At 34.1% G+C, this 21,029-nt stretch overlaps 1 protein-coding gene and 1 pseudogene across 2 annotated transcripts; both read left to right on the top strand.

Moving 5' to 3' along the window:
• The first annotated feature begins 9,779 nt into the window (after positions 1-9,779).
• On the top strand, positions 9,780-12,575 carry LOC139524068 (toll-like receptor 2; annotated as a pseudogene).
• Positions 12,576-13,582: 1,007 nt separating this feature from the next.
• Positions 13,583-19,618, top strand: LOC139524067 (ganglioside-induced differentiation-associated protein 1-like). 2 transcript variants are annotated; one of them, XM_071318624.1, is made up of 6 exons: positions 13,609-13,670; positions 14,664-14,745; positions 14,838-15,030; positions 15,924-16,094; positions 17,018-17,215; positions 19,260-19,618. In XM_071318624.1, exons 1-6 carry the CDS (start codon positions 13,648-13,650, stop codon positions 19,598-19,600), a joined length of 1,008 nt encoding a protein of 335 aa, XP_071174725.1. In that variant the 5' UTR covers positions 13,609-13,647; the 3' UTR covers positions 19,601-19,618. The 2 variants fall into 2 exon arrangements, with proteins under 2 accessions (XP_071174726.1, XP_071174725.1); XM_071318625.1 differs by lacking the exon at positions 14,664-14,745 and having other exon boundaries at positions 13,583-13,670.
• The last annotated feature ends 1,411 nt before the right edge of the window (positions 19,619-21,029 follow it).

The following is a 21,029-nucleotide window of genomic DNA, read 5'->3' as shown; positions in this document are numbered from 1 at the left end:
ATAAACAGACAGACAGACATAAAAAGATAACTAGACTAGACCACCATACAGACAGACACACAAGACCACCAGACAGATATACAGAGAAGACCACCAGACACACAAGACAAACAAGACCACCAGACAGACAGACAAAAAAGACTACAAGACAGACAGACAAACAAATATAATAAAGTCTCCTCCTACAGCTCCACTTCACAGGTCAGGGACTTATATATCTAGTTAACACTAGATGAAACGATCTATATCAATCAACAAAATATTTTATAGCTAATTAGGCACTAGTCCCACACAAATCAATTTAGAATAATTTCGATTAAACTTAACCAAACTTAAACTAAATCAGCATATCTTTGCGTCTTGGCTTTAAAAGTCATATATAAATATGTTACATAACGTTGCTATGAAATAAAGAGAAGAGCAAATATATTTGCGGGTTTCTACAATGTACATGAAATACTGTTGAGACCGAATTTCTACAGATAAGCCTTTTTCAAATGATTTTTACAGTTCGTTCTTTTGTTGTACTATAAAACCACTGTTCCAGTTTAGGGGAGGGTTTGGACTCCGCCACATTACGTACATATGTGCCTGTCCCAAGTCTAGAGCCTGTAATTCAGTGGTTGTCGTTTGGTGCCGGGTTACATATTTGTTTCTCGTTCACTTTTTTGTGTGCATTAATTAGGACGTTAGTTTTTTCGTTTGAATTGTAAAACGTTTTACATTTGTCATTTCGGGGCCTTCTATAGCTGACTATACGGCATGGGCTTTGCTCATTGATGAAGGCTCTACTGTGATCATTTTTATTAATTTCTGTGTCATTTGGTCTCCTGTGAAGAGTTGTCTCATTGGCAATCACACCTCATCTTTTTTTTATTATCATTTTAAACGAGAAACATTTATCAAACATACCAACAAACGACAAGCACTGTTTCTGACTTAGGACAGGTGCATATAATATATGCTGCGGGTTTGAACGTTTTAACAGGTGCCAACCTTCACCCAAAAACTGATACAGCAGTATAACATTACACTTGAAAAGACGCACTATAAAATATTAATTGAAAATGGCTTTACTCTTAGACTATAAAAAAATGAATGTAATATGCAATCGTTTACCAGTGTTTGACTGAAATTTCTGCAAATTTACTTTGCATATTTTGTAATGGCTCTTGCTCTTTCTGCATGAAAGAGAATAAACTTTCAGAAAGCCAAAAAAAAATAATAATTTTGCAACCATCAGCTACATTTTCTTTTATCTGTTTTGACTCCTTATAGTTATAAAATCTTGATTTATTTCCTTGCAAAAACTTCTAAGCTTGTTCAATTTCATGTAGTATGTGCTGCAACGCATTTAAAAAGATTGGAATTGATGACAGGGTACTCTACAAAGATCCTTTAGTAATCTAAATAAATGTTCATCAGTTGACAAATAACATTGCACATTAACGTAACAACTGTAAAAATACAAATGTCGTCTTCACCGAAAACTTAAATAATCAATATGGAAAAAAATGTATATATAACATATGTCAACTTAAATTAAAAGATACTGATCAATTTCATTTTATCTATAAAAATCGTATTTTTTTTAGCTTACTGTCAAAAAAAATATATATATCTGTAAAAACAATCACCGACTTGCCATTTGGTCCGAGTACACAGTTATTTCGTAGTGCATTTCTTTTAGACAATAAATGAAAATTAAAAAAATCCCACCTGCGCTTAAGCTTTCTCAATAATATTTTTACAGTGTGTACCACTTTTGTGACAATTATATCAAAATTATAGAAAACTTCATCAGCTCTAACTCAAAATATGGACAATTTTAGGTCTTGAAATCTTTTGACAGCTTCCGATGTGCTAATTTGTTACCCTTTTCATCAGTCCTAATCACTACTTTTCATTAATATTTATGACCCAAATTTTTTTACAGTGTCATTTCACCCCCCTACTTGCTATATGAGGCATAAAACATGGAGAAATAAATTTGGAAGGGGTATAACAAAATTTTGCAAGTAACACACTGTCCACACTAAGGACTATATTAAATCAAAGGACGATAACTGTGTACTCGAACCATCTTACGTATGCAGTCAGTGATTAAGTTCGTAATATATGTTTTCACCTTTTTAACGGTCTAAAAATGATTTTGGGAAAAGAAAGACAATCCAAATTAATAATTTTCGCTTGCATACGTACAATGTATGTTACAATGACGCTTGAAAGGTATAAATAACATGAAGTTGACGCTTCATACGTACAAATACCATTGTTAAGTTACATTTAATGTATAAAGTAGATACTTATGTCGCTTGTGTTGTTTTCTCTAGTAAAACATTAAACATGCTAGTTTTCGACGTGTTAGTTTTCTTACTGTATGTAGGTCCCGAAAGCAAATATCCTATCTTGGATTTCACGGCGGTCGGACCTTTTCCCCGTACAATATGGTCTTCTACAATGTCCCAGTAGTGATCTGCACCTACAAGCAATGATATCTCAAATGAATCTTGCTGCGTCATCGTGTGTGCTAACTTCAAACCACGTAAATAACCGTTCTGTGTATCAATATTACGTTTGTGATTCTGTAGAGGCGTGGCGATCATCGGTACTATCAGTACTTTGATTGGCAATACGTGTCCTGCATCGGTTTTCAGATAGATTGTTGTCTTTTCTAAGTGTCTCGTGTTTTTCTCTTCACCTCCAAATGCCGATAAATGTATTATCTCTGTTCCTTCTATCTGTAAATTGAGTTTATTCGCTAAGTTCTGCGTCAAAAACGATCTTTGAGCTCCTTCGTCAAAAAGAATATTCGTATCGATAAAGTGCTGATTCGAACCTACTTGAGATACGGCGGTTTTTGATAGTACATTTGATCGCGATTCTGTCGATTGAGAATACAAAATGGTAGTATCTTCTTCTGTATCATGAAGTTCATTTACGAGTTGAACGTATGTCGATGACGGGTTTGACGGGTTGCTGCTCTGGTTATCTTTCGCGTGGAAGTTCGTATGCGCTGAGTTACTACTCCCGTTTCTATGGTTTACCTCATTCACTGGTTTTATGTTGTTTGTTGGACGTGCATTACATAAGCTTGTATGGTGTTTCTTACCACAATTTCTACATGTGAGTTTAGATTTACATTCACTTATTCTGTGTTTACCGAGGCAGTTAAAGCATAACTTATCACGTTTTACTATCATCATACGGGATTCTGTGTCGGTTATTTTACTGCACTGGGTAGGTGCGTGTATTTCATGACAAAACACACAAGGTCTTGTCTCAATATTCTTGAAAGATTTGGACTTTGCCGATTTTGCTCCGGCAAAGAAAGACGATGTTGTGGGCAAATGGTTTGTCGACTCTATCTCTTGTCCTGCGTCTATTATATTAATTTCATCTAAAATGCTTTTACGGAGGTCCCGTAATACCCAAGTTTGTATTCTATGTTCTCGCGCGAGATGTTGTCTGACTTCCCCGGATAATTTCTTCATAATAATTGGAACAAGCAGAGTACCGTATGTTTCTTGTGTCTGACCTAAAGCACCTAATCCCCAAACTCCATACAGCGTTATCGTTCGGGTCATACTTCCCTTTCTCTACAAAAAAAGAAGCGTAGCCAGATGTCACCACTGTTTCGGAGTTTGCCTAATCCCCTGACGTAACTTTCCATTTTATCGTAAAAACTTCGTAAGCTTGTTAGATGATTTCTGGGTGAAGGGATTTCTAATAATGCCTGCATGTATGCATTTATGATTTTGTCTTGTTGACCGAACCTCTCTTTTAATAAATTGACGGCTTCATCGTAGTTTACATTTGTTAGTGCGAACCCTGCTATAGAATATAGTGCTTCATGTTCTAGCTGTGCTTTCAAGTAATTGAATTTTTGTACATTTGTAAGTGACAAGTTAAGGTGTACGGCCGACTCATATGAGTCCCAGAAAGTTTGCCATTCTAAAATGTTGCCTGAGAATATTGGAAGCGAAAGTTTTGGTAGGCGGTGACTACTAGCTGACGAAAATGTACTTTGCTGTGTGTTGAACGTATGACTGGCTTGTACAGACGGGTTCTCAAACGACTGTGTGTTGTGTGGGTTGGTTGGCTATGTTGTGCGTTGGAACAAACGGTATAGTTTCTGGATTTAATGTGTGGGTTGTTGTTTGTGAATCAATATGACGGGACTGTGGTGTTTGGACATTTTGTATGAACTTACGTATGTGGCGAATCTTTGTTTCCATATCCACTGAATATTCATCTGAATCTATTATCTCATTTTCCACATTTTCCGGTTCTGTTAACTTTAGAATTTGTTCGTTTAAGTCCTCAAACAATGTTTGTTTTTGCACTAGTTTTCCGAGTGTTACAATAACTTTCTCTTCGTCGAAATTCGAATTTTCCTTGGCTTCATCTAATCTTCGGAATAATCTGGTAACAGCGCTTCTGTTCCCCGATCGGACTGATTTTAATTTTACGAGATCCTGGTCTCGGCACCATAAATATAGATGATAGTTCAGGCAACGATATTACAACAACTGTTCAGCCATTACATTTAATATACAAGTACGTATTTCCGCCCAAGGCGACGTCACTGACAATACGGCGTCGACAATAGACATGTACAATAGTTGGAACGTTATGTTCCCGCGATAATCTCAACAATTACCTTAAATATGGATACAGCGAAGCAGTCCACAGCTTTTTAGAAAGCAAAATTTTGTAATTTTCTTAATTTTCATAGTGTATATCACTGATGCGTTTTTATTTTAATCTGTGTCAAAAAAGCGTTTAGGTGTCAGACCACCAATTACTCCCTCCAATTTAGAACGTATGTAAAAGTAGTCCTACTTTGACACAAAATAGTGCTTTTGATGTCATTGTTTACTTAAACTAACCAACAAATTTGCAGAAATGAAACTTTTGGTGAAAGGGAAATATATTTAGACCATTTTGAGCCAAAATTCACTTGCCTATGAGTTTGCATTAAAAATTCAGGATTAATGCGCTACATAGTACACTAATTTAAGATTTCCAGAAAACCGGGAGTTATTTTGGTAGTACCTGTCTTTTCAAGTTCAGAAATTTGTAACAAGACTTTAAACATTAGTTAAATAAATTGGCATGTAGGAAGGTGATACATGTACAATTCAGGATATACCTAGTTTCCTGGAAGTTAAACTTAAGGTAAAATATTTAGAAAGCTGTGAAAATTGCAAAATTTGGTTGAACAGATAGGGATTTTTAATTGGTGGTCTGACACCTTTACCAGAACGTAATAGGTGTTTGCACATAACGTAAAAGCTGTTTGCACATAACGTAATATGTGTTTGCACATAATGTAATAGGTATTTGCACATAACGTAATAGGTGTTTGCACATAATGTAATAGGTATTTACACATAACGTAATAGGTGTTTGCACATAATGAAATACAGTGGAGATCACTTCTAACCTCTCATTAGAACTGTCAGAATATTCTGTCATAGAACTGTTCTAACCTGTCCTAGAACAGTTCTAGCTAGAACAGTTCTACCCTAGAACTGTTCTAGGTAGAACTGTCAGGATCAGTTCTAGGTAGAACTGACTAAATCAGTTCTAGGTAGAACTGTCAGGATCAGTTCTAGGGTAGAACTGTCAGGATCAGTTCTAGGTAGAACTGACCAAATCAGTTCTAACCGTAGAACTGTCAGCAGAACTGACTAAATCAGTCAGGACTGTAGAACAGTTCTAAATGACGTCACTGCAGAAAGGGCAATTTAGAATTTAGAAGAAAAAATCAGTTCCAATTACTTTACTATATATAATAGCAGATTTTTCTATATTTTTTACTGATCAAAATTTACATATACAAATATCGGTGGATAGGAGGTTATCCAACTCATCGGAGAAATATTTTTATGAGATTGCAAATGAAACATCATTGTTTACGTTTCTTCGTTCCCCGTTTTTAACAGTCTCTTCGTAAATATAACTCTGCATTTAATTCAAGTAAATTTAATCTTAATTTACCTTGTTTGCCTTGGATTTACATTCATGATTTAAGATTCTGTTTGGACAAATGCTCAAACGAAAATTGTACAGTGGATGAATTATGGGATATCATAGTAATGAACACAGTGTTGTTAAACGCAAGAAAACTATGTACATTTGCACCTCGAGATTTGCACTGAGGTCTCAGATTTGCATTATCTCGTTGCCAAACTTATCCATAACGATAATGAATAATATCTGGGAGTCTGGAACGTCAGAAAAATATACTCGATCTGAACATGAATGAAATATTTGCCACTGGACGTAAGGCTACAAACAAAACCAATCATTTTCCTTCTTCAAATTATATTAACAGTATAGTCAGTATACCTTTCCAAGAAGAGAACTTCTCATACATGTACTTTTCATTTTAAAATAAAGTATATGAATCAGTGATGTGAGTGTTGGATGATGCCCTTAAATAGTTCTGTTTAAAAAAAAACCATCATGAACTACTGACTAAATAAAAATTCACTTTTTGTGACGGTTCATTATTTAATAATTTAAGTTTGGTTGTAATGGGTCTTCTGTTGTTATTGTGTTATCAGCGCCCATAGACATAAGTAGTCATGTTTGTTCAATTTCCAATATTGCAGTTATTCATATATACTACAGTAAAAAAAATATAACCGAAGTACTGTTCAACTATATAGACTCACATAAAAAAGCAAATATGGTCAGTTTTGGTTGATGCGGTCAAAAGATTTTATTATACAACTCAGTCTGAAGTATGAAAACTACTGATATTTGTTTACGATTCAATACTTTGAATAAAAGGAGGATATACTGGCACTATAAATTCATGCGAAAAATTTTGAGGTCATTGTTTTCCAATATTGCTGTAACTTGTATATTACAGTCCCTCTTGACCTAAAATTAGAACTGAATTACTGTGCAGCTTTATAGATTTGCAGAAAGAAAGAGCAAATAAGTTCAGTTTAGATTGATGCGGTCAAAAGATTTTATTACACGACTCAGTCTGAAGTATGAAAACTACTGATATTTGTTTACGATTCAATACTTTGAATAAAAAGAGGACATGCTGGCACTATTAATTCATGCGAACAAAATTTTGAGGTCATTGTTTTCCAATATTGCTGTAACTTGTATATTACAGTCCCTCTTGACCTAAAATTATAACTGAATTGCTGTACAAGTATATAGATTTGCAGAAAGAAAGAGCAAATAAGGTCAGTTTAGATTGATGCGGTCAAAAGATTTTATGACAAGACTCAGTCTGAAGTTTAAAAACTAATGATATTTGTTTTCGATTCAATACTTTGAATAAAAAGAGGACAAGCTGGCACTATAAATTCATGCGTACAAAATTTTGAGGTCATTGTTTTCCAATATTGCTATAACTTGTATATATTACAGTCCCTCTTGACCTAAAATTATAACTGAATTGCTGTACAGCTATATAGATTTGCAGAAAGAAAGAGCAAATAAGGTCAGTTTAGATTGATGTGGTCAAAAGATTTTATTACACGACTCAGTCTGAAGTATGAAAACTACTGATATTTGTTTACGATTCAATACTTTGAATAAAAAGAGGATATGCTGGCGCTATAAATTCATGCGAACAAAATTTTGAGGTCATTGTTTTCCAATATTGCTATAACTTGTATATATCACAGTCCCTCTTGACCTAAAATTATAACTGAATTACTGTACAGCTATATAGATTTGCAGAACGAAAGAGCAAATAAGGTCAGTTTAGATTGATGCGGTCAAAAGATTTTATTACACTACTCAGTCTGAAGTATGAAAACTACTGATATTTGTTTAGGATTCAATACTTTGAATAAAAAGAGGACATGCTGGCACTATAAATTCATGCGTACAAAATTTTGAGGTCATTGTTTTCCAATATTGCTATAACTTGTATATATTACAGTCCCTCTTGACCTAAAATTATAACTGAATTACTGTACAGCACCCTTTTTATGGAAGATCAATGCATTTGAATGAGGACAATAAATTTTAGTTGGACACCCCCCCCCCCCCCTCTTTTTTTTTTAAACTGCTGGATCCGTCCCTGGTGGTTTGGGCCGGAATAACGTATTACATTAAGGTCAGATAATTTTGTTATGTAAAACGAGTCATCCTGACTCCCCGAATGACAAATGTAAAATAAATGAAATAATAATGCCCCCCCCCCCCCCCCCCAATATTAACGGCTTAATTTATGTTCAAAAAATGAAAGAAAAACAAATAATTTATGTAACAAAGAAAATCACTGAATAACAGGCTCCTGACTTGGAACAGGCACATACATGCAGAATATGGCGAGGTTAAACATGTTCTCTTGCCGATTATAAATCTGAAATAAAACCGGCAAAATAGCAAAACTCTATATAATATTAATCGCTATTTTGCCGAAGCCTTTATATTATGACAAATATTTCTTCAAACTTATAAATCAATTCTAGCCGTAGAATTTATAAATCAATTTTAGCCGTAGAATTTATAAATTAATTCTGGACGTAGAATTTATAAATCAATTCTAGCCGTAGAATTTGAAATCAATTCTAACCGTAGAACTGTTCTAGAAGTAGAACTGACCAAATATCTGGTCAGTTCTAGCTAGAACTGTCAGGATCAGTTCTAGGGTAGAACTGTCAGGATCAGTTCTAGCTAGAACTGTCCAAATCAGTTCTAGGTAGAACTGACCAAATCAGTTCTAGCTAGAACAGTTCTAACCTAGAACTGACTAAAAGGTGTCAGGCTGACAGTTCTACATACTGTTCTAGAACAGTTCTCCTGACAGATTCTGACAGAATTTATGAGAGGTTAGAACTGATCTCCACTGTAGGTCATATACATAACGTACTAGGTGTGCACAAAACGTTATAGGTGTTTGCACAAAATGTAATAGGCATTGGCACATAACGTAATAGATGTTTGCACATAACGTAAACGATGTTTGCACAAAACGTATAAGTTGTTTGAACGTAACTTTATAAGAGTGTGCACATAATGTATTAGGTGTTTGAGCATAATGTAAAAGGCATTTGCACATGACGCAATGAATCCTAACAGAGAGTATCAATTGTTCGGCAAAACGTATATGAACTATACCATGATGTATTATGTTTTTCACTGGAGATACATATGTTTAAACACAACATAAAACCGTAAGACTATAATATCATGAGGTTTTTATAGACCAAAGATGTATAAAAAAAAAAAACGTTTAGAAAATTCGGCAATACAATTACATTTGTAACAGGACGCAATTATTTCCAGACTTACTTAAATGTAGAATAGACACAACATGGAGAAAATATGGAAGAATGTAAGAGTGGTTGATCATAAAGTTTGGAGGTATTCACAGAATATATAGTAATTACATCATAATGTAATGCCTATCGCACACAACAAAGTTTAGCAATGACATATCATACAATTATTTGACCAAACAACTAATTTATTTGACATAACACAGAGATGCAGTGACAGGAAATAAAGGCTCCTCTACATAACATAAAGAAGAAATGACAGGACTTAAAGGCAAAACGACAAAACACATTAAATATTTACATTATAAGACAATTCCGGCGTTCCATAATATGGAACGCCGGAGAACTAAAGTGGTAAAATTGATCTTTAAATCGCAGTTCCGTTGAATACTTTAATTCATATAAAGTATTCAAAGTCATTCACCTAAAACAAGTATTTATAAAAATAAATACATTTATGAAAAGTTAAACTTCAAACTTCCTCTTTACCTTGTCATTGATTAGTATAGCGTTGTTGATTGGGAATTTATTTTCTCTCAAGCAAAGATATATTTAAATAAATTTGTGATTAAAACATTGAATCAACTGCTGAAATTTTTGAGTAGAACAGAAACCCTTAGGTGAGCAGCTATTTTTCAAAGATGGAAATGAAGGAGACAACATATCTGTTCGCTCTGTCAATCATCATAACAGTAACATGTGTGGAACCAGCATTTTCTTGTACATATAGTAGAAATAGAAAACATCAACTGGTTGCTCATTGTGAAAATCAAGGATTGATATCTGTGCCAAGGAATCTAAATCGAGATATACAGGAGTTAATACTTTCAAATAACTTGATAAGCATACTCAAAAACAATTCATTTATTAATTATACCCGTTTAGAAATCCTGAGATTAACCAAAAATAAAATATCTGATATTCATGAGGATGCTTTTGCAGGACTTAATTCGCTGAAAGTTTTGAAGGTAAATGATAATTTGATAAACATCACAATTCTCCCACAGGATGTTTTCATACATCTTAATGGTTTGATTGTTCTGGATATAAGTCGAAATAAAAAGCATTTGAATGAAGACAGTCAGTTCATTTATCCCGATGCCACATTTTCTAGATTGGAACGTTTGCAGAATCTCTCGATAGATCTCTTCATGTTTCCTGTATTTGGAAGAGGATTTATAAAACTTCAAAAAACTCAACGTATTGAACTTTGATAAATGTTATTTGCGAAATAGTAGTGGATTTAGGCTATGGAATGCAACCTTTGAAAATTTTTCGTCAAACCTCCAACAACTCTACATCAGTGGTTGTCGTCATTTTTTCCAAATGGAATATGGCTGTATGGAACATTTTCCTAACTTAAAAGTTTTAGATCTGTCAGAATCATACGTTCATTTATATCAAGCATTGCGTATCCTTCATCCATATCAGAATAAAAACATGTCAGTTATAAACTTTCACCACATAACTGATAATTCAATTAATGGAGATGATTTTCCGGGCGCTGTTGTTATAACAGTAGAATTAATGAAATATCTGAGAACTATTTGCATTGAAGCATTGGACATCTCGAAAACAGGTATCGTAGATTACCAGCAACATTCTTTGTTTTCGTTCAAATATCCTGAGTGCTTCACAACTTTCATTATATCAGCAAATAAACTGCCTACTACGACTTCAGATCACTATATTGAAGTTATAAAGTTTGCAAAAAATGCTAAGAATATGAAGGTTTATGACTTTTCATATTTCATAAGTATTGCAGATAATCCAAATCTTGCTTATTTGAATGTTTACGACCCGGAGGCCTTCTATCAATTTTCAAGAAAGACCCAAAAAATTACAGTCCATCCACAAATTCAGATTTCTCTTCCGTCCTCTATTGAATTTCTTAGATTCAGTTACACGAACGATTTATTGCACTCAGCTTCTATAACATGTGCAAATACATCGCTGAAATATCTTGATGTTTCATTTAGTGTTTTCCTCAAATTTCCAGATTTGACAAACGGCTGTGGAAAGCAACTTGAATATTTAGACGTTTCTGGAATTCCAGTAACAGAAGTTACATTACCGTCAGTTACCTTACCAAAACTTTACACATTCAAAATGACCAATGCTCGTTTAGATCAGGCAGTACTAAAAGGTAAACAATGGATTGAATTTACAGCTCCAGAGATAAGAAACATAGACATATCTTTTAATAATCTCTGGAATTTGGAGACCTCAACATTTATAGGTCAGCCACATATAACACATCTCAATATGTCAAACAACCTTTTCAGGACCATTCCATCTTTTGTTACCAGACTCAAAAAGTTGGAATCTTTGGATATTTCTAGTAATTTGATTACTACTATAGATAGTCAGTTGATGCTTTGGATGGATGAAATGACACTTTCAAATCGCAGTCTTCACCTAAATTTTGATAACAACGCTTTTATATGTTCGTGTGATACATTAGACTTTCTTCTGTGGTTTTCACAAACTAAAGTAACATTCTACAACGGAGACACTTATAATTGTACAATACATGACAAGACTGCCGTATTAAGGGAGGTTATACAAAATACAAATAAATACTTTTCAGACTGCAAATCTACTATGTGGCTTCACGTTGGAATAGTATTGGTTGCAAGCACCTTCTTCATTATCATACCTCTTATTGTCATTTATAACTATAGATGGATGATAATTCTTTGCATTTATAGGAAAGTCAGACGTGCTGTTGAGAAAGGTTTACATGAAAACTATATGTACGACGCATATGTTTCGTATGAAGACAGAAGTGTGGCGTGGATTAAGAACTTTCTTCTACCAAAATTTGAAGGCGAATGGGGACTTAAAGTATGCTTACATGATCGAGATATTCTTCCTGGGGATCTAACTGCAGATGCGAAAGCAGAATCCATTCAAAAAAGCAGACACTTTGTGTTCGTCATTACTGAACAGTTTACCGAAGGAAAGTGGGGAAGATTTGAAATAGAAAGAGCAGTGTATGAAAAATATACTACAAACCTGAGAAAAAAAATTGTTATTTTACAAAACATTCAAGTTAAGGACATTCCAGAAGAAATTGTGAATATTTCAAATGATGTTTGCTTTATTGAATTGCCTTTGGACGAAAACGAAATTTATGACAAAAGATATAGTCAAAGCACATGGCTAAAATTAAAGGCTTTGTTTTATCTAAATTAAAAAAATAAAGTTTATGAATGCAACATTATGAGATTTGAGGTTTCACTTTCACATTTCAAAAGTGAAGTTGAATTATTCTGAAAGAAATAAATCAGTTGATAATGCTTTAACATCAGTTTTCTGTTTAATTTGTGTTACTAGTATTTGAATATATTATTTATTTAATCTTCTTGCTTTGTTCCCATCATGCGCCTGATATAAAGCGTATGTTCCTTTCGTATAAATGTGTAACTCAATTGGCTTTATTTTGGCTTTCGTTATTTTTCTCATAACATGATGGTTGTTCTTGTTCGTTCAGTAATCATCGCCACAGGGGTTTTCTGTAATGAAAGTACAATCATTTTTTGTCGAAAGCCGTAACTTGCAATGAAGGTGTTTAAGTTTCAGGAATTAGTATTTGAAAGACTATTGGCAAGGTAAATTTAGATTACCTATTGTAAAAAGCATTTGATTGTTTTTGTATGTTTTTATAGGGGTTACTGTCTTTGACGGCTGTATTTTTAAATCTGTGTTGGTTTCTTTTTTTGGGCATCTGTGATTCCTTGAATTGTAACTAATTGTTTGAGGACTGGCCGTCTCCAGGTGAACTGACAACTTTTAGCTATGAGCTATGACAATATCCCTAATGCGCCTCCAACAGGACAGGTGCAAACAATCCTTCGGGTTTAATCGTTTTAATGGTTCCAAACCTTAAGTAAGGCAACAGTAGTATACCGCTGTTCAAAACTCGTAAATCGATGGGGGAAAAAATCGGGGTAACAAACTAAAACTGAGGGAAACGCTTTAAATATAAGAGGACACAACGACACAACATTAAAATGTAAGACACACAGAAACGGACTTAGCATTAGACAAAATCCGATGAGAATAACAAATATAACACAAGAAAAAATGGCTGGATACGCCCCTGAGCAGCAAACCTTATAACATTTTAAACATTAAATCAAGGATTTTGTCAATTAAGTTAAGGGTCTTTTAAAATGAATTTAATCTACTTTCATTTCTTTTCATAACTTACTGTAATAGATTATTACGAAGAGGTTTTTTTCGCCCTTTAATATTCAAGCTGTTGATAACGATGTTACCTATGTAAAAAAGATAAAGCAAAAGTTCATCGCCCACGTCATGTGTATAAATAATTTCAAGATGTCTGATAACCGATTTACGTTATACTACTTCCATGGATCTTACTATTCCCAAAAGGTAAATAACGCAGCTAGAGGAAATTTGATAAGTTGTTAGACATACTTACGTCCGGTTTGCAGTGTAAATGCATAAGAACGCATCCAAGCTCCGGACAGTATTCATATAAAATGATATATGACCTCTGGGTCATGTTTGTTATGTTTGTTATTTTTTTTATTTCCTGTTTTTTACTAATGTGCCACCCGAGAACTGAAACTATTTAGTTCCGTCGGAATGACCGGTCAAAGATTATCTCATAAAAGGAAATATTGCACTCCCTTCATTTTTCAACAGCTAATTGAGGGTCCCTAGGCGAACTTTCCCGAGTCCACTGTCCCTTTATGGGTTTTTTTCACAGGCAGTCGATTTTCTAACTCATTTATTTCGGTCAAACAACATTGCAATGCAACATCCTACTTTATATATTATTAATTTGACCTAGTCTTGAATATGCATGAAATATTTCCTACTGGACAAAAAAAAATCAATCAACTTAAAACGGGGTTGGCAAATGAGACAGAACTTTACGAAAATAAGAAAATATTCCAAATGTTCGTTTTTCCAATTACTTATGGTTGTCGAACTTGATTGCCAGATACTTAGCAAACAAAACTTCTAAATTACTGAACTTAAGCAAGATAGGTCGTGCGAAAAAGAAGTTTTGGTGAACACGGAAAAAAGACAATAAATAGTGGCATCATCAGGGCACAGTTATATGTTTTCTGTTATTTTCAACAAAAGAAATATCTCACCCCAAAAACTGTACAGGGGGAATTTACTATTTGCCAATTTTCGATTTGATTCTGGTTTTAAAAACTTTTTTTTTTTGTTCTTTATCGGACAAAATTGACTTCTTTCCACAAAAAGCATGATAATTCGAAAGTAACAAACCGACATTTTTTTTTTTCGTGAAAGATATAAGTAGTTGTTATCAATTACAAAACTTTGAATGAAATGAAAAACTAAAAGGTATACCATAATTACGCATGGATAAATTTGCTCTTCTTGCAGGCTCGACAATGAAAATGTATGTCCCTCCTTAAAGGTACAACTTACAGAATGGGTATCTAATTGGCAAATAGATTATCGCCAGGTAATTAATAAAATATGGACGATTATGAATTAAAATTCCTTGAAGTTTTCCCTGTTATCTTCTTCTGCCATGATGTATCTTCCCTATTGCAGGCATTGTTGGCTTTATTTGAGAAAGGATGTCAATTCAACCGAAAATTTATAAATATCCATACCGGAGAACAAAAAACTCCGGAATATATGAAAATGAACCCATTAGGACAAGTTCCATTGTTAAAAGATGGAGAGGAAGTTATAGTGGAGTCGGAGAAAATCATCGACTACATAGACGAAGAAATTAAATCGGGTAAGTAAATTCAGCAAGCGTACAAGAAAACTTAACACACAAAAAATATACAGAATAACAAAGTCAAAGTTAGATTAAAAAAGATATAAAAAAGATACATGCATGTACTTCGTACAGACTTTTCCGGATGTTCATGTACAACACTAGCATATATTTTAATACGCAACATCGCGCATGTGACTGGGGAATACAGATTTTTTTCTCTTGGTCTTCATCCGACCGGCAATAAAACCCTTGCTAATGAGGGGCCTCTGTTTTGTTGTGTAGGATGCATAAACTCGCAGCAACGTCCGGCCCAAGTTTGAGATAATAAATCGGATGCCTAGGGCTGAGAGAGTACTTCACTCTGTGCACGCTGAAAATACTTGCAACAGCTCTTTACGGGGTCTGTTGGTGGCTTGTTGCAAGGTTAAACTTCAGCCCCTATCCAATTTTTCCTCATTTTCGAGTGGCAGTCCAAATTACCCACCATTGAAACCGGTCAACCCCTATTGCAGGACAAATCTATTGGATGTATTGTTAATTTGTTCTCGTTCTAAACATGAATGAAATATTTGGCACTGGACGTAAAGTTATCAACGATCAACAAACCACACAGTTTATGAGAGTGTTGTATAAATATATTGTTCTCGTGTGACTTCTGTTTGCGTAGACTAAGTGTTCGCTTAGGGGAGTTGTCTTTGTTACCTATACTTGTCCCCAGACGATGATAACATGACTGGGACCACAATAGAAAGGTCACACGAGGTACCTTGCTTTGAAATGTCCGTTAGTCTTGCACGTGCCAGACAAAAGGTCAAAAATAAGAGTAGCGAACATCTGTGAGGTAATTCTATTTTGTTTTTAAAACAAACCATATACTATTGATTTTATTTCTGCATGTTTTTTTCCAGGGCCAATATTGGTACCTGATCTCAACACACCAGTGGGAAAAGAAGTACAAAGGTTGCGTCAGTTTATTGGTGGAATTAGAATAGAGATTACCACATTTGGGTTGTTTTTTAATCCTGACTTGTCAACTTCCGGTGTTAAAGTGCCCAAAAGTTACTTGAAACATTTGAAAGGTATGATGTTTTCCGTTTCTATTTTATTTTTTTATAACATTGTGTCTTAATCATATTGAATCACTTGTAATCATTTATATGTAATTAATGTTGATTGTTCTGCTCCTTGTTGGCGCTTTGATTAGCAATAAAATATATTTGAATTTGAATTTATTAATATCATTTAATCATTGTTTTGAATAGCAAATGTTAAGTCAAAAGTATGAAATGGCGACTGAAGAAGAAGCAGTCAAAACTTTACTGTAAAATTCTTACTAGTGCACAAGCACTATCCATTCGAAACTGGTTGATCAACCCAGTACTTACGACTTTTGAAGTTTATTGTGGTTACGACAAAAGAAACATATCCGTGGTCGTCTTTTCAGAAGACATTTCTCCACGGCCAAAATAAATAAATAAATGAGATTTTGAAGAGACGACTTCGTCTTTACTGTTTAGAAACTTTGGATCAATAGAATCCTTGTTAGTTCGAACCTTCTTTTATAGCAAATGCAAGCCTTAATATTGTATAAACTAAAGAGATACAAATAAAATAAAATAAAGAAGATGTGGTATGATTGCCAACGGGACAACTCTATAGACTAAATGACATTCTGGAATGTTGCTATTCCAAACTTGAAAGTTCACAATGAGAAAATTGAATTAATCTCCAATCTCGATCTTATACAAGCCACGATGCGCACGATTCCAATGTAAATGTATACTCAGTCACATAACTGAACATTTGGTTCCCAAGCGGGAACTAAAAGGTGGTTATCTTGTAAGTTTTTCGGACCTGTTTACATCTATAATGCTTAACTATCAATCCAGATATTTAGTCATAACTTAATAAAGTCTGAGTTACTTTGGGTATACTAATCTTGTTTTGTCCGAAATATTAAAAATAAACGTTATTAATGGAAAATAATGAAAATCCCTTTTAGGTTCCTCCGAGAAAAATGTGAACAGTTTGGAAGAGGCAGCTCTGAAATATCCAGATTTAAGAGATTCTTATATCGCAAAAGCAGAAAAGTCGAGACAATTCTTTGCAGACGCTGCTAACAAAGAATTGGTAGTGCAATGTTTAGAAGAAATCGAACAGAAGTGCGATCATTTAGAGGAATGTTTGAGGAAAAGTAAAAGTAAGTAAAATGAGAAAATTTATACCTAAGAACAACCCATTCGTTCCGTCCGTTCGCCCATCTGTCTGTCTGTCTGTCCATATACCTTAACAGCGCTTATCCTCCTAAACGGCTTCATAGATATTGATAACATTTAACACAGTTATAGAACACTACTGGAGGCTGTGCATAAACTACTTATAATATAATCCTGGTTTAACATGATCGAATTTATCACTTCAATATACTAAGGGGCGGGTATCCGTTCTTGATTGATATAGTCCTATTTTTTTGTTTAGTGTTACTACCATTAGATAAAACAGAAAGAATTTAGCAATTCAAATGAGAAAGCACACACGCGCAAAAAAAAAGTTCTGCATCACAAGAGGTAGGACTTTCCCCCGAAATATATTTCACGGCAGGACCATTTCTAAAGGCAATGAAATGTTTACTAAAGTTTACAGTTTGATAGGTTTTATGCGTTCGGTGACTCTGAGACGACCAGTCTCTTACTCCCAGTGGCGGATCCAGGGGGATGGTTCCGGGGGTTGGAACCCCCTTTTTTGGACGATCAATGCATTTGAATGGGGACATATAGTTGGAACCTCCTTTTTAAAATTGCTGGATCCGCCCCTGACTCCTATATAGCAAAAAAGCAAAGAGGTAGGGCCAATAAATTAATGTATACCTATAAGAGAAACCATGGCCGTAATTTCAAAAGAGAACTTTGGTTTTTAATAGTTTAGAATATAGTTATATTTAATTTTTAGAGATAGTTACTCACAACTCAAAAAAAAAACTTGCAGATTCGGGGTCAGATCCACCCAAAGAGGATTCCAACCCAGGATAAAAGTAAAACAATATGCCATATTTCTGAACATGTTACTTAATTTTTATTTCCTTCAAATGATTTCTAAAGAGGATAAAATACAGTAGCGGATCCAGGGGATGGGAGGAGGTTCCGGGAGTTGGGACCGTTCCTTTTTTAGTGACGATCAATGTTTTTTGAATGGATATGGTTCGGAACCTCCCTTTGTCCTGGGTTGGAATCCTCTTTGGATCAGACCCCGAGTCTGCAAGTATTTTTACAAGTTTAAAGTAACTATCTCTAAAAAATAATTATTACTAACTATAATTCTTACTAAAACCATTTTTGTTTCTTTTGCCCATGGCCATGGTTTGGTCTTGTAAGTATAAATTATTTATTGGCCCTACCTCTGTGCTATTTTGCTATATAGTGTCGTGGTCCTCAAATCTTTTGTTGTCTTGGGGAGGGGGGACTATAAGATTGAAGTCACGCTTCTCGTTATAAAGCATAAACAGGCTAAATTGTGTCTTACATTTCTAGTAACCAGAAATACCAAATAGAGGTTTATAACAATAGGAGTAAGAGCAAAGACTGATCGGCTCGGTATAATGTGTCCGGGTAAGTTGACATGTCTTCCTGTGGACCGCTACCTTCTGAACCAGCATGCAAAACATTCGACTCAGTGTGTCGGTCCAGCATAAAACAGGGTTCATATTCTATTACATTAACATGATTTCGTCCTGAATATGCATATTAATTTGGCACTGGACGTTAAACAGCCATCCATCCATCCATCTTTGCTATTTTTAGTACAAAAGTGAACTGAAAGTTTGCAATCATTTGCGATCTAAGCTGACGACAGACTATACCTGAAATATTTTTTTAATTAGTAAAGGAGGTATAATTATCATTCTTTAAAAAGAAAACACAAAAAAAAAAAATAAAAAAAAAAAAAAAACACAAGAAAGTATTCGTGATGGTGGAAACATTTAACCATTGTATATATATATCAGACTGTTTTTTGCGATTTATGAATGGAATGTGAAAAACTATATCTCGAGTGAACGCGATTGATAGTTTAGATTATTTTTACTGATAACCGCTACGAATTTCAGCTGACGGCGACTATAGTGTGCATGATATTCATATATAAAGTGTCATAAATTAAAAAAAAATGGTCTCATAATTTTTGCCTTTATTCAAGATATGCATGAATGATCCACCTCTTTTTTTTTAATTATTTATACATTTCAACAGATACTGTACAGGGAGACGAGTTTTGGTTGACAGGTCCAGATTTTAACGCAGCCGACATTTTACTTGTTGTGTTCATGGACAGAATGGTGAAGTTGGGACTTGAAGGCAGATATTTCTGTGAAACAAAGAGGCCATTATTATACGATTACTTTCAGAGAATTGGTCATAGACAGTCCGTCCAGTTATTAAGGACTGAAGTTAAGAAATTGGTCTCAATGTTCATATGGAATAGAATTAAAGCAACAGTGCCATATGTGGCTGCTCTGGGTTTAACAATTGGATTAGGAGTCTGGTTCATGAAAAATAAGTCAGCAGTTATAAATTTAGTTGTAAAAAAATAATAAATTGAATTATGCAATCGTTCATTCTAATTCAAATATGCAGTATGTATCTTATTTTGAGCGTCTGTTTATATTCAAGTGTGCAGAATAAAATTATGATCTTGATTGTCCGTTGTATTTAGATATGCAGTATAAGATTTTGGTGTCGGTTTAAATTCAAATATGCAGTATATGATTTTGAGCGTCCGTTTAAATTTGAATATGCAAGCTATGCTTTTGGAAGTTCGTTAAAATTTAGAAATACACGTCCGCTTAATTAAAATATGCAATTAATGATTTAATCTTAAACGTTTAATCTTAAGTTCTTGTTTTTTCGATTGTGGTCTGTATCTATAGTTCTACTATAATTAAAGGTGACACAATTTCAAATGAAATCTACGCTTCATGCTTTGAGAAGTGATTAGAAGTGCTTTAGATTTTAGAAAAGGTACATCAATCATCATTATTATCGACTCCTAGGAGTCGATATTAAGAATTGAACGATGGACAGTCAGTGCGTGAATTTTTCTTGCTACATGATTGGAAGATATTACGAGATGTGAAAAAATCAAAGTTTATTGATTAGTTAGGACAATCCAAACCTAGTTAATGTCCTTCAATCCCGTAGAGTATCGGGAGTATCGGATTTGTCCTCTCTATTTTAGCAATTAGATTTTGTCTGGTCATTAATCATGCATATGCATGATTTTGGTACACAGGTAACTTTTATCTATAAATAGTCGAATCTTCTGGAGTTACTACTTCATAACGTGTGACCTCAGGTGTGTGGTAAAATTTGTTGATTGATGCACGTGGCTATTCTAGTAAATGAATAAATCTACAAAGCGAGAGCACTTTCCATTTTCATCAGCTAAGAGTCGACTAGCCCTTTTTGAAAGGCTAATGCTTGTTATCTTATTAACTTGCACATTTGTCGTAACAAATGTATGTGTTTTTTCAACCCACCGCCACCACACACACACACACACACAGAAACATTGGGTGTGTATCCCTCCTAAAGAGAACAATACACGGTGATTGAACAAACAAAAACAATTGGTATTCCTTCTCATGAAGACATATAATTGTTTGTCAATTTATAAAATGTTTAAATAAACTGTTACAGAAAGTCAATTGGAACAAAAAAGAAAGATTTGAAGGTCAACTCCTAAACATGTTAGCTTTATATTATACATAGTATTTAATTTATCATAAACACACTTATTTTCAAATTCCTGTTGGTGGAATATTTGGAATAAACTTAAGAAAAATATTTTATATACGTATTTAGATTATATCTATGTGCTAAAATTGTTTTTTATTAATGAAGATATAAAGTTCTTTAGAATTCGAGACATCACTCTGAAGAAGCGCATATATATCACTGTGAAAAATAAAACCAATTCCTTAAGATGGTGCATCCCCATGAAGGAAATTAAAATTCCTTTTG

The sequence above is a fragment of the Mytilus edulis genome, chromosome 5, assembly GCF_963676685.1.
Source record: "Mytilus edulis chromosome 5, xbMytEdul2.2, whole genome shotgun sequence".
NCBI classification, from domain to species: Eukaryota; Metazoa; Mollusca; class Bivalvia; order Mytilida; family Mytilidae; genus Mytilus; species Mytilus edulis.
This window is presented reverse-complemented; position numbering and strand designations above follow the sequence as displayed.